The following is a 13935-nucleotide window of genomic DNA, read 5'->3' as shown; positions in this document are numbered from 1 at the left end:
GGCAACTTCCACCAGCAGTGGGAAGCAACTGCTGCGTATCAGCCCGCTTCCCATTTCTACGATTCTATGATTTCTGTATCTTCCCATTCTACGATTTCCCTCAGGTAACTGAGGAGAGAAGCATCTCACCTTCCCATTCTACGTAATGCTGCACCGCAAATACAGACGCATATCCGTATACTAAATTAAAAATGCATTTTAGATGTTCTAATGACAAAATTGCAGCAAAGTACCTACTAATCATCTTCCTTTGGAGATAGACACGCTTGCATAGCTGCTAACCAGACGCACAGTACACCCACATACATTACGTATTTGCCCAAACTAGCTGGAGCCTTTCTGTTTCAAATTACTATAGAACAGAATCACTTCAAGTCTTTAATCCTTTCTGCTTTAACCAACAATTGCCCTTCATGGTCTACTAATGCTTGCTTAAGAGAACCTCTTTTTTCTCCCCTATTAACAGCGCTTTATTTTAAAACTCCAGGCTCGATGATCTCTGTGGGACTGTGGTTGAAACAAGTACCATTGAAGGCAAACCCACTGCTCAACAGCAGGTGTGTTTGTGGGAAAGTAAAGCTCAGTGACATGGTAGCCTCCAGAGATTAAACATTAAACTTCATTTTATCTTGGTTCTCACTCTCTCCATTTAAGAATCACATAATCATCTCCCCCGTGATTTTCACTGTCATCGTGTTCTGCGCAGGGAGGAAACGCACACAAGTGTTTGTGTGAACTAGAGGTATTATCAGCACTCTGCAGTGAAGTGGAGGTCTGTTCAGTGTTCCCTATTTCTGTAAATGAGCAACGTGCTTGTGAAGTGGCCTGGTTTAACTCTTTCACAACCTACACTCACACAGAGAGGTCTGCCAGTTCCCACACAGGGCTACAGACCTGTCCTTTTCAGCGTTGGTCAGACCAAAATGAGCCACGTCTAAGAACTCTCACCAATTTTGAAAGAGAAATATATAAGGCTACCCACATTACCTACACATTTGTTTCCTCCATGCTCCGAATACTTCACTAAATAACTTTAAAGGAAATATAGGAAACCAACCATCGCAACTACATCAGCAGAGAAAATAAGCCAGTAAGAGCCCAGCCAACTTACACTCACGTTCAACAACAGAAGGTTGTTTTATTCCAACCTGTTCCAAGCAATACAAAAAGGAACAAAAGACAACCCCCCAAAATCGAAGCATTTCCATCAGACCCCTCCCTGATGAAAAACCTGGGACAATTTTAAGTTTTAACGTAGCTCGTGCCATTCAGAAGGAAGGTGTCTGTGACACACTGCCACCAGAGGGACAACAGGATCACGGTCTCATGGGTGTCTTGCTCCTCTGCCTAAAGGAATGGGGCTCTGGAGGGACCATGTAATCTGTGATTTTCTAGGAGTGTGAACGTACTCTCCAGCAATCAGAGAGCACGAAAGCAAAGTAGCTGCGGGTCTTCGTGGAAGATGTGAAAGTATCACCGAAACTCTTACAATCTCAGGTGACTGCAGCGAAACACAGATGCAAGGGTTGCCCTTCAACTTTGGTATTGCTGCTCTGCACATATTACTGGTGACCTTACGTCCTCCACAGCGACAGCCCTTTCTGAAAAGCAAGGGCAGACAACCTGTATACTTACAGCCTCCTGCAACAGTTTAGGCAAAAAGACACGATGGTGGAAGATTTGTTACAGAACAATCTGGCTCAATCAGAGCACAAACAGCTTGTTATTTCAGAAAGCGATAACCTACACAGGAATCCAGAAACTGCACAGATTCTAGCAGAGACAAAACTACTCACAAACTTCCTCTTTGCCATCGTGTGATATTACAGAACAGCAACCAAAAGAAAAAAAAAAAAAACAACTATAAAAGCCAGCTAGTACCAGGAAGTTATGAACTTCCCCTACTGAAAAATTCCTTATCTGGTTCCTAATTACATTGAAAATATATTCTAGATAAGAAAAAAGTGCTAGCTCCTGCTTTGGTTTAGACGCTGTAAAAGAGAGTGTAACATTTAACAGAGAGCCTCCGTGCAAACCCGCTCGTTTTCTCTCTGTTGATAGCAGCTACACACACTTGACAGGAGTGAAAACGTACAGTCGGTGAGGGCTAACAGGGTCTGAACGCTGAGGCCACGGAGCAGCTTTCCCCTGAAGCGCCGCTCTAATTAACGCCACCCAGGCTGACGCTGCTTTCTTCTCAAATCCCTAAGAAAAGTAGCTACGAGACGCCTTCTGAAAGGATGACAAATTCGTTTTAATTTAGTTTAAAGAAACTTAATTGTGCTTTTTGATGTAATTACTCAATACAAGATGCCTTATCTGCGTTACTTTGCATTTATGACACCTCTGGTTCTCAGGGCTAAGTTCCCATGTAGCAGGGCCCTGCTGAGCATCGCGCTCTGGCCTACCGACGTCCGTGCCCCAGAAACAAGCCCCACAGGCTTATTTCACGCCTGAACTTTTTCACGACGCACTTTTAAGACTTTCAAGGTCCCTCCTGAACTATAACGGCCTCACAAGACCTTGTTGCCGCCGACCCAAACATCCCCGCGACGTTTCTTCATCAACCCCTTCCCTAACCCTACTCGAGGAGCTACGCAGACACGGGTTTGATACCAAAACCGCCTGTAGGGCCGGCGGCCTAGGAGCGCGGTGCCCCGTTTTTGGGGCCGCTAACCCCCCTGCCCGCAGCCAGCTCCCCAGGCAGGGCCGTGCCGGAGCCGCCGGGCGGGCAGCAGGGCTGAGGCGCTCGCTCCCTTCCCCGGCCTCTCCCCGCCGGGCCCCCCCTGCGCCGCCGCCCCGCGGCCCCCCAGCCCCGCTCACCGGCCATGCTGACGGCTCCGCTCCGGCCCCCCTCTGCCTGTCTGCCTGCCTGTCGTCGGTCTGTGTGTCGGGCCGGCCAGACGCCCGGCTGTGTGCTGTGCAGAGCCGAGCCGAGCCGAGCCGCGCCCCGCTCGCCGCCCTTTTCAGGGGGAATTTCCCGGCCGGGCCCGGCACCGCCCCCGCCCCGCCGCCCGCCCCCGCGGCACCCGGCCCCGCCCGGCCCCTCAGCCCCAGGGGACCCAAAGACCCGGCCCCGCAGCCCGGGGGGACCCAAAACCCCGACCCCACAGTCCAGGAGGGACCCCAAAACCCCAGCCCTTATTTTAAGGGGCTATATAGGAATTAACCTATATGCAGTTCTGTAATCTGCAGCTCCGTGTGTAACCCAGTCCGCTACACAGAAGGTACCCAACGCTTCCCAGTACTCCTGATCTCTGCTCTACAGCAACTCAACAGCATCTTTCTTCATAGCTTTAGTTCTGCCCCTTCGTTGTCCCTCAGTTAAATTAATGTTCACAGGTTGGCGTCTGAATAGATGCATTATCAGGGTGGAGCGTAGGAAGTGAGGCCCTGAAGAAGCTCTACAGCTTGGGAGCTTATACATACCTTATATATATAAGCTTATAGAGATTATATAAAGCTTGATATATACATTATCTATAAGCTGTATATACAGCTTGGGATGCTTATAAAATCCTGTGAAGAACAGCACACAACACACACTCATGGCGTTGTTAAAAGCAGGATTTGTTATGCCCCTAACACATTTACAACCAAAATAAAAACAGAAGAATCCTATAGGGAGACACAGGATAACCTACACGCATATGATGTTAGCTCTAAAGATTAAAAGGAAGAACGGACACACAATTATATTTAGGTAGTATGCTGAAATAATTCTATGTTTATGGGTTAGTTTCGTGCCAGAACATGATTTTTCATCTTCTTTCCCACAAAAAATCACTGTTAACATGAAAGATACAAACCACTGCGCTAAAACTATGAGAAATCAGGACTAGGTCTTCATCTTCAGGGATTTCTTGGATTCCCTATGATTGATGATGCAAAATCAAGCAGGAAAGCGGTTGTAGTATTTTAAATCAAGCTTCGATTTTACCTACACACACACACACAACCCCCAAAGCATACACCACCAGAGTCCTCAAACAACATTCCTCACATTGGTCGCTGGGGTTGAGGTGAGAGGGATACTTTCCTCTTGCATATTCAGCAAGATGCTTAGAAGATGCCAGCGAGCTGGGACACTAACACAGGAGGGTGCTCAGAGCTCTGTCTCACTGTTCGTGCTGCCCTATTGTAAAAGCAATAGCAAAGCAAGAAACAAAAGCCCACAACCCAGACTTCTCCCCGCTAAGTGCCTGCATGCAAATGCATCAGGCCCATGAAGATCTAACTACCAGGAGTTGCTTCAGTTTTTGAATTCAGACCTGGCTGTGACACACCAGGTTTGGGAAGCCTCTGTTCATAAAGCTGAACAGCTGGAGCTGTGCTCCCACTGAGAGTGTACACATCCTTGTGGGTCACAGGAGTGATCTGGACAGGATTCTCAAAAGGAGAGGGGAGGGGTGTGGGGTAGGAGCACACTGCTCACAGCTAGCTGAATCTAAAAGCCCAGGGAGGTCAGTACCCAGGAGCTAGAGCATGGATTGGGGTTCTGGTTTATTATGCAAAGCCAGTTGTCAGCACAGGTGTACGAAGAGACTAAACGTTTTTCCTTTCTTATATTCAGCCCAGTTTGCTACGTTTCAGACAGTAAGCTGCAGCCTTCAGGAAGAACAAACGTAGGTGCTTCCCTAACTACTGCTTACATCTCTGGCTCCTGCCTATTTCTCCAGCCCGTGACGCTGCTGAATAGGCAGGGACTGAGGCACCTGGGGAACTGTAGCTCAGAACAAAAGTGTCTACTCATTTCTTCTTAAGGAAAATGTTACGGTATGCTACATGGTCAAAGCTGATGTGAAATTAAGGGCAATATTCCAGGCAATATGACTATCTGTTATGAGTAAAACATCAATAAAAATTCCATATTTTTCCCCAGTTCTTTTGAACTGCATCTGTTAAGGCCTGTAGGAACAGGCTACTCAAAGATAAACCTTAAGACTGTATTTTAGAAATTAAGGAAATGTCTAACATAGACACTAGTGTCTATGGTACAAACTGTGGCTTGAATTTTTTATTTTTAAAGTTGAGAGGGGTGCATTTCATACAGCATCCAAAAAACTTTAATTCTATCCCTACTCTTTCCCTAAAGTGAAAATAGCCTTTAATGAAACCATAGGAAGTGTTTCACTCTGTGAGATCCATGAACCTATCATCTGAATACATAATAGATGAGATTTGTTTCAAGAAGTCACTGAACAAAGTGACCAGAGAAAGGACAGGGTGAACGAAATCAACATCTTCTTGCCCGTTTTTCTCTCTCCAGTATAGCTGTAAGTAGATGCATAGGGAAGAACACAATACCAGGCGAAAACGAACCCTTAGTCTAACCCAGCACAGCTGTTTTGTAATATGCTTATGTTCCTAAACTAGGGGAAAGTTCTACAGCAAGAGAAGCCTTCGATGCTAAAAGGCAAAATCCTAACCAAATTAATAGGAAGCCCTACTCAAAAGTCATGAAAGTATATAGACAGATCCCTCTGTTCCTGTGACCACCTCGTATGCAGTTTTTTTCTGCCTCAATATAAGTTTATGGCACAGGAATCATCCCATGAGAGTGATGTGAACTAGAGCATTGCAGTATAGTACTGGCAATTACAGAAACCTGGTCAGCAACTGACATGAAGCGTAGGAACATGTCATAACTTTGGGCATATGCAGATCTTCACAAAGAGGACGGAATTCCCCTCCTGTAACATTGCATAACAAAAGCCAGGTGCACCACTATTATTTTTGTCAGCTGGCTTTGGCTATAGCCAGAGGCGAGATACCAGAATTCTTAGACCAGTTTGATCCAGTACTTCACTTCCTGTCTTCCAGTTAAAGCAAGTGTTTTAAGATCCCACTTTTCTCCAATTATCAAGTCCAAAGACAAGTCCTCCCTCTTGCTTTTCACTGGCTGCCGTGCTAGCACTGTGAACACCGAGGTTGCTGGAAGAAATCTTCTTGCTTAGACTCCTTGCTCTGGCAGAGAACATCACAGGGCAGCAACAAGAGAAAAGGACAGGGTGGAGGAAAAACCAATTCAACCTACTCCTATAGCAAAGGACAACAGGGTGTTTGACATGGTATTTGTCAAGCCTAGGATGATGGCTCTTTAGTGGTGCTTAGCACAGGCATTGACCAATAAAGTCTGCTAAAGCCTGCTGTGGTATGAAAGCGGCATAAGGCAAACTGTTAAGTCTTTATTTCCTGTTCCCAGCTATCTGACTGAGATCAAAGATAAGCCACTTGTCACTGGCCTGATTAAGCAACCAAGCAGGCATTAAGGTACTAGGAGAACCTTGTTCTAGAACTAAGACACACTGTACTACGAATAAAAATAAGATTTTTTTTTTAATCACTTCTCTCCTTATGGAACAAAGTTAGAAGTTCTGTTTTCTAGCCCATTGCATTTCAGTTCTCACACACTCCCCTAATCAGCAATTTCCAATCCCCTGTGCCTTAAGAAAAGCTTCTGTTTGAAGTTATTTATTTATTTATTTAATCTCAAAAGCCTTTTATTTAAACACCAGCAGACCTTTTGAAAGTTAAAGCTTTTGTGGTTATTGGTCCTGCCGAGCAAGGTTCTAACACAGGAGCCGTTCCAAGAAAAGTCCTGGCTTTCAGATTAATGATAAACTCACAGGTTGTTCAAGCCCTTCTGCTGGAGCATTCCTGTATCATGCTTTGAGTTTGTTTGACACAGAACAATGCTACCATGCCTCCTCTCAAAACAGGGTGGAGAGAAAGGAAATGCTACAAGGGAAAGGTTGGTCTTGTGGATAAGGCACAAGGCTGTGATTCAGGAGACTGGAATCTGGCTCTTGGCAAGTCAGCCTTTCTACTCTTAGGCAAGTTGTTTAATTCTCTGAGCCTCAACTTCCCCAACAGAAAACAGAAGACACTTCCTCGCTCCTACCCTCTATCTCATACACTTATGATGCAACTTCTTCAAGGGGTGAACTGCTGATTGTAGGCAAGCACCGAACACAATTAGGCTTCAGTTCCATCAATACTTTGGACTGTGCTGGTATCAGAAAAACAGTCCTCACTCCTCCCCCTCCCCCTTCTCTCTTTACCTCCAGGCAACTCATCCATGTGTGCTCTTATGCTGTTGCAAGCACTTATTTGACCATACGGGAAGCTTGCTTAAAAACAACCCGGGGGAAATAAAAAGATTGTCTATGGAACTGGCTCAGTAACAACTGGACCAGCAGAAAAACAATCACAGAAATGACTGTGCCAGCAAAAAGGAATGGGGTGGCACCAAGGCTGGCCTTGAAACAAGATAGAGATGTGAGCTTTAGCGCTAGCTTCCTGACAGAGTGCTAGCTTCACAGAACAATGTATCCTTTGCTTGGGAAATTAATAAATCCCCCTGAAACTTCTTACTCACAATCCTTCTTTCCCAGAATTAGCTTTCAGAGCACAAGTTTTCAGGCACCTTCTCCCGCAACCCTCTGAAGTGTTTCCTATTCCTTTCTCCCCATCGTAATGATGAGAACATGTATTACAAGTTGGGAGTTTCTGTGGGGTAGTAGTAAAGAAAAACCTTTCCTGTTTGTTTGCAAGTAAAGGAAAAAAAGAGGAATGCTTTCTTCCTCCAGTGTGCTACATAAAAGCCTTAAGTTACAGTGAAGATGATGGAGTGGCCTCTGAAATGGACAGTCCTACTGCAGACTACTTCTTGCCACAATTAGGATTCATCTGATGCAGTAGTACTGTAGTGAGGGGGCTTAGGGAAGAGATGAGCTCGGACTAAGCACAAGGAGCCAAATTAGCAGAAAAGAACCTTTTTCTGCCCAGAAGGATTTTTTTTTTTCAAATAGATTAGCTCCCTGAGTCAGGTTACTATTGCTGGTGCAATGAGAAGCAATGGAATTACTCTAGCTACAGACACAAAAAATAAGGAGGCAGGAAGGAGAATGGGAATCGTCCCTTTGGCAGCAAGAGGCTATTATATTACCTCAGTCATAACATGAAAACCACATACCAAGAAAAAATAGGCAACATACGCTCATATTAATTCTCCTGCTCCCCCAAACCCCACCATATACCCGCCAGCCTTTAAGCACGGGATCCACCTACAGCGGATAACAATCACTCAACCAAAATTTTATTACAAGCCTTCCCTTTTTCCTTAGGGCTTGCAAGGAGTGTAGGCTACCTAGCATCAGTTTCAGAAGGCCAAATCTGCAGCCAGAATAAGAAAAATGCATATTGTTTCAGTACAGCCCCTCTAGATACATCTCCTTTTAATTTGAAGTCCTACACGCTTTATTTTTAAGTTTTTTAAGCCCAATGACTCACGCATTGTATACAACCAGGACTCACAGAAAGTGACACCATTCTGAACATAAACTCATAACATCTTTTGGAAGTAAATTTATGCATAAAGTCCTCCTACTTATGCAAAACGTATCTACAATCAGTCTGTAGATTGGCCAGCTACTCACCTTATCTGGACGTGCACTAGCCCCTTTTACAAATGGCCCGGGGCTGTGTCATACTGCCACCTCCCCATGCAAAGTCTTACCGTCAGTAGCTGTGAGTAAGCCACAGTCAGCACCGCTGCTTCACCCCATTTGAATAGTCAGTCTCAACAGTGCCTGTATGGACTTTGTATGTGCACGTACATCCAAATTACTAGCATGCTGCAATAAAGTAAAATTTATATTTGCTGAAAGGCCAGCATTCTAGTAAGGCTACACTTTTTATCTGAGCTTTCTAAACCACAATGCTGAAGCCCCTCGTGCTCTGGCACAGAGCAGCGATGGGTTCTGCTGTTTGTGTTCTTCGTTTGGCAGTTGCTACATGACTCGTTAATTTTGCTTTTAGGACATTTAGGAAAGAGTTCTACATCTTTTGTGTAATCAACATAGTGGTTAGCCTCTCTCTCTCATATCAAATACATGGCTGTAAGTACCAGTTTATCTGCATAGCAATTCCACTCACAAATGTTAATATTGATAAAAACAACACCCTCAGGCTTTTCAGGCTGAAGTATTATTGTGCTTTAGGTATAGTAAATGTGTAAGCCACCACACAACTCAGCATTTTCAGATTTTTTAGATGCCTGGAAGAAGTAGTTTCTTCTACGTGAATAGAAAATGTACTTATCAATCTTGTGACTTATTTTTGATTAAAAGGAGCAATAAGCCAGGGAAAACAAAAATTCTTTGAAATATCTTTTTTTTTATCAATATGTATTGTGCGACAGAACTAAGATTCTTTGCCCCATGCAGTAAAAAAAGACAGACACATAGCCTGTTGAATGGAAACAACACAACCAAATGAAGGGAAAATTGGGACCACAAGCTTCTTCTGCCATCTAATTGCAGGAACTAAAGGAACAGGTCTTCCTGCTCCAAGAAAGTTGAAAAAAGTTTGAAAGAAATGAAAAAAATAACTGCTTAATGCAAAAGTTCCTTAACGCGCAGGTGTAGAAAGGATGAATTGTGTACTAGAGCCACTGATGCCCTAACTCCACCTCTGATCCATCTCCACTGAGACTCCGGAGTGCAAGCAAAGGCAGCAGTGCTGAAGATCAACTTCTTGAATTATCTGCTTCAAGAGGTCTGAGACATGTTGCTGCTAGCCCAAGTTTTCCTTCGCCTATGCCTAAGCAATTAGAAGATAAGCACTACAACTTCCCATATTAACAGAAATTAAGGGTGGGGGTGTTAGGAATATGAAGCATCTGCTTATTGTTTTGCTGGCCTTACTCCTTGCCATCACAACAGCTCGTCCTTTAAGGACCTACAGGCCACTCCCCCAGCGACCATGAGTAACAGTTGGGTTTGCGGTGTCTCGATGAAATGCCCCCTCGTGGTCACTGTAAAGATTTCCTGAAAGGGTGTGCAAACTGTTGCGTTCCCTGTAAATTTCACTTACTCTGCTTCTGACAGTGTCATACTCGTGTGGTTTCATGCTTCTTCCAGCGCGAGGATAAAGATCTTGGCGCATCAAGCAGAGAGCTTCAGTCTCTGTGGTCTCTCCAGTTCTCTTGTCTACGAAAAGTAGCCAAAGACAGCTGACAGTGCCTCTTCCAGGAGTTTCCATTAGAGGAACCCTGCATAAATAATGATCTGCCTAACAGAAAACAAATGTAGATCAAAGTTCCCACTTCTGTAGATTCACAAAAATACTGTGTAAACTCAATCATTTGTTTGAAAAACAAAATCAGATTAAGAGAGCCAAATCTAAGTCTACTCTGAAAACTCTGAAAAGTGTGTTACTTTAAAAAAAACAGCCGGTTTTGTTAACTTTTTACTCTAAGAAGAAAAAAAGAATGAGAGGACCAGTTCAGATTTAATACCACTTCAAAGCTTTTGAGAGATTAGAGACTCTCTCTTCATGCGGTCAGCTCTATCTATACAAAATATGACTTACACAAAGCTAAGTAAGATTTCCTATTTGGCACTTTTGCACAACAATTAGCAAAGTGATGGGCAGATAAGGTTCCCATTTGGGGTACTCATTGGACTTAGCTGTAGCCTCAAGATTTGTTACAATACTGAAGACATCTGTATTTGCTAAGTAGGCTTGCTATCTGACATTATTTGACCAGTAGCTGGGATAAACACAATTATTGAAAACGTGAACTTGATCAAACAAAACAGCAATTAATGACTGCAGCTGTCTTGTAAATTGCTAGTGTTACCTTGTTTTATTATTTCCACCTGTTCATACTCTATTTCCATAGTGCTAGAGCTTCAGGGCTGTTTGGGGAAAGGAGATTTATCATCCTATCTCCACAGCGGTCTAAGACTGGAGTTCCTCATGTGCACTGCAACCCCATTAAATAATGACCATGGTCAATCTAATCTCTTATGTGTTTAGGCAACCGCATATGATACTATCTACCTACTGTTAGGCTGCCTATTGCACAAGAAGTATATATTGTATTCACTCTTTAATATACTTAGCAATCAGCTCCATAGGCCAGGAACTGTTCTTTTTTGTTTCATGGTGATTATTCCTGAGGCACAATGGTTACTTTAGGGCCCTGAGCTCTGTCACACTACTGCTAATTCCTTCCCCAACAGCAGGCAACACCAATGCTCACAGTGTGCAAAAAGCCCATTAACAAGTACACCCGAAATAATTTGTGTCCTTCAAAACCCATCATTTAGTAGTTGTAATTTTAAAAACAAAAGTTTATATTCCTTTTATATATTTATGTTACATACAGCATTATTTCTGCTTTCTGAATGTGCACCATTAAGTTTCAATGTCAACATAAAAAGTGGCGCAGCTATGAAATTCTAGAACTTTTGCTTCTGCAAATACTCCTAGGATCTACATCACACAAACCTCGGTGGCTGGTGACCCAGTTACTACAGACTTGGTCAGTTCAGGACTTTACACTTGCAACACAGTTAAAACCTTATTTGCAAAACAGCACTGCTGTAACTGGTCAAGTGGAAGCCATGTGACCTGACATGTTTTTAATTGTAATGCAGAGAACTTTTCATTTACATAGCTCAGGACTCACATATGCTTCTGTCCTGATGCCAGAGGACACCAGAAATGCTGGAAGTGAAAAAAGAAGGCCACTGGAATAATTTACTCAGACAATTACTGTCTCATCATTACTATCCCTGCTTAGAAGAATGTTTACCAGTGCCCCTAGAAGAGTGGAAAAATAAAATTAAATGCATAGCTGAATGGAACCACAGAATAAATTATATTTAGCATAGCAATTACAGTTTCTCCCAGCTTATACGCACTATGAACAACCTGTGTATTTGTGTGGTCAACAACCCCACCTCATAAACATCCTTGTAATTAATATGAAATAACAAAAACCAGGTGTAGATAAATGTTATTTTTGTTCCCTTCATCAGATTGTTTGACTACTTAGCTATACTTAGTTGATTCACCACAAACAATGAAGCTCAGGTGTGCAGCCAGGAGAAAGGAGAAGGACCCAAGTGTGCCAGGGATGAAGGTGGTAGCAAGAACCTCCTAAAGTGATAAAGGAAACCAAACTGATTACGATTTACGAAAACAATAAACAAGAGAGTGGCCACTACTTAAAAGACTAAGTTGTTTTTTCATCTCCCCTTAATAGCGACCATAGCCACTCTGTGAGCTACTGTTCTCTAACAAGCCTGTCCAGTTCTCTTTTGTGATATCCTCCCCGATTCATAAGCCTGTGGCCCAAACCCTTCAGCTTTTGCAAAAGATACCAGCACTTTCTAACACATCGTGTGTAGCAGTGTTTTACGAACAGAAGCTTGGTATCTTTATAAATTCCTGTTCCGGCTGAGTAAGATGGAGGGGAGCCAGAACTCTGTGGTTGCTTTTACAAGAGTGTCGCTATCTTTACTCATAACATGCTCAAGTAGCAAAGACTGATTAACAGCTTTATCCAGGAAATCAAGGAAGATTCACACTCCTAAAGCTACAGAGGAAGGGTACAACAACTTCACTCAACTGGGTTTCTTCTACCTTTGAGGAGATTTAAAGCAACAGCACATTAGGCCCTAGAGGCACTCTCATTGTGTTTCTCTTCACTGAAGATCCTTTGATTACAGCAATAAGTTTACTAAATTTTTGGGCCACACAACAATACGTTCTTAGCAATATATTTGAAGTGTCAAGAACGTAATCACACACCTCTTTCACAGAGAAAACTTCCACTTGGGTTGACTGGAACTTCATCTGAGTGATAAAAATACACAGCCATGCAAACATACCATTCATTTAACTATTGTAAGAGTGAGAGCTACCTATAACTTGTTGTAATCTATCATTCATTCAGAAAGATGCAGTATACCAGTTCACATATATGACATTCATAGTTCAACTTACCCCATTCAGTAGATAACCACCTTTTCCTAAAGGAAGGCATTTGGCTTCTGACGAAACCAAGAGTCATTTTAATGTTGAATCTAAAGGCAGATAGCTTTGGACCTAAAATGCACAATAATAATATAAAGTCTCATATCATGGCTGTGCGTTGGAGGCCAATCCGTGGACAAACCTAGGTGCTATGCTGCTTGCTATTGCAGTACGTAACACGTGTTTTAGGGATTCATGTTTCTCCAGTAACAGTGTCTCCATCTCATTCAGTTCCTCAGCATTATTTTGTGACACATAAGGCCTACGTAGCTTTAACATGACCTGAAGCAAGGAGCCTCCTACGCTGAAACGTACCTTGGGACATACAGCTTTCCATAAAATTTGGTGGGATAATTCTACAAAGATTTACTCAGTTAAAAGCTACGCTCATCCTTCACATAGAAGCTAGGGTTACGTGCTACAGCAACTACTCAGCAGCAGAGAAAAGCATCTCTAGAGGAGTGTCTAAACCCAAATCTTAAAGGCTAAATAAAAAGTCACATGGGATTTGGACAGTTAGGACTCTAGTACTTGTCTTTATAGTATTTGTCTTTTTTTTTTTTTAAAGGAAAAAAGAAACTCAGCATCCACTCATTTTTCTGTAGCAACTACTGGTAATTCCTACTTTAACAACTCTATCATCAGGAACTACTGGGATTCCCCCTTAACAACCTCACTCACCCCTGCAATGATAAAATAAAAGAAATAACCCATCAGCACCTAGTAAGCTGTTAACTTGGATTTGATAAACCTATTGTACTGTGTGTTGTGCTAAACTTCTTGGACTTTTTTGTGGAGAATGAAAAATAAGCAAGAAAGATCTGTGATGATTTTTCTCCTTCCTAGGAAGGTAATCAACATCTGAAAGGAAAGCTGTTTAATATTCAAGACTATAAAAAAGCAATAAGAATAGTGGGCTACCAGTTATGTAGTGGCTTAAAAAACAGTAGTCGGTTACAGTTATAATCTCTAGAGACAGTTACAGTCCTTCTTAGCTAGATGCAGTAACTAACAGGTACTGGGAACTCCCGCTGCAAGAATGGACAACATGACAAAAAAAATAAGGGTAAAACAACAGTCTCACATATTCAGGAAATTTGG

The 13935-nt window shown here is 42.9% G+C and overlaps 2 protein-coding genes across 3 annotated transcripts in view; both read right to left on the bottom strand.

Moving 5' to 3' along the window:
* The window catches only part of REL (REL proto-oncogene, NF-kB subunit), a 33009-nt gene extending 30025 nt beyond the window's left edge, over positions 1 to 2984 (bottom strand). Inside the window, exon 1 of the mRNA XM_083829730.1 lies at positions 2824 to 2984. Within this exon, the coding sequence (XP_083685856.1) occupies positions 2824 to 2830 (7 nt within the window). The 5' untranslated portion in view covers positions 2831 to 2984. The remainder of the gene's footprint in view (positions 1 to 2823) is intronic.
* Positions 1 to 13935, bottom strand: part of PAPOLG (poly(A) polymerase gamma) — a gene marked incomplete at its 3' end in the record, with an annotated part of 40433 nt that overhangs the window by 2115 nt on the left and 24383 nt on the right. The window contains exons 23-24 of one of the 2 annotated variants that reach the window (XR_014581873.1): positions 12805 to 12906; positions 10118 to 11955 (exon numbers count right to left, since the gene is read on the bottom strand). The exons of the other annotated variant lie outside the window; for it this stretch is intronic. Of the gene's footprint in view, positions 1 to 10117; positions 11956 to 12804; positions 12907 to 13935 lie in introns of those variants that run through there. 2 annotated transcript variants of the gene reach the window in all.

The sequence above is a fragment of the Anser anser genome, assembly GCF_964211835.1.
Source record: "Anser anser genome assembly, chromosome: 3".
Classification (NCBI taxonomy): Eukaryota; Metazoa; Chordata; class Aves; order Anseriformes; family Anatidae; genus Anser; species Anser anser.
The sequence above is the reverse complement of the archived record's forward strand: the minus strand, read 5'-3'. Positions and strand labels throughout refer to the sequence as shown.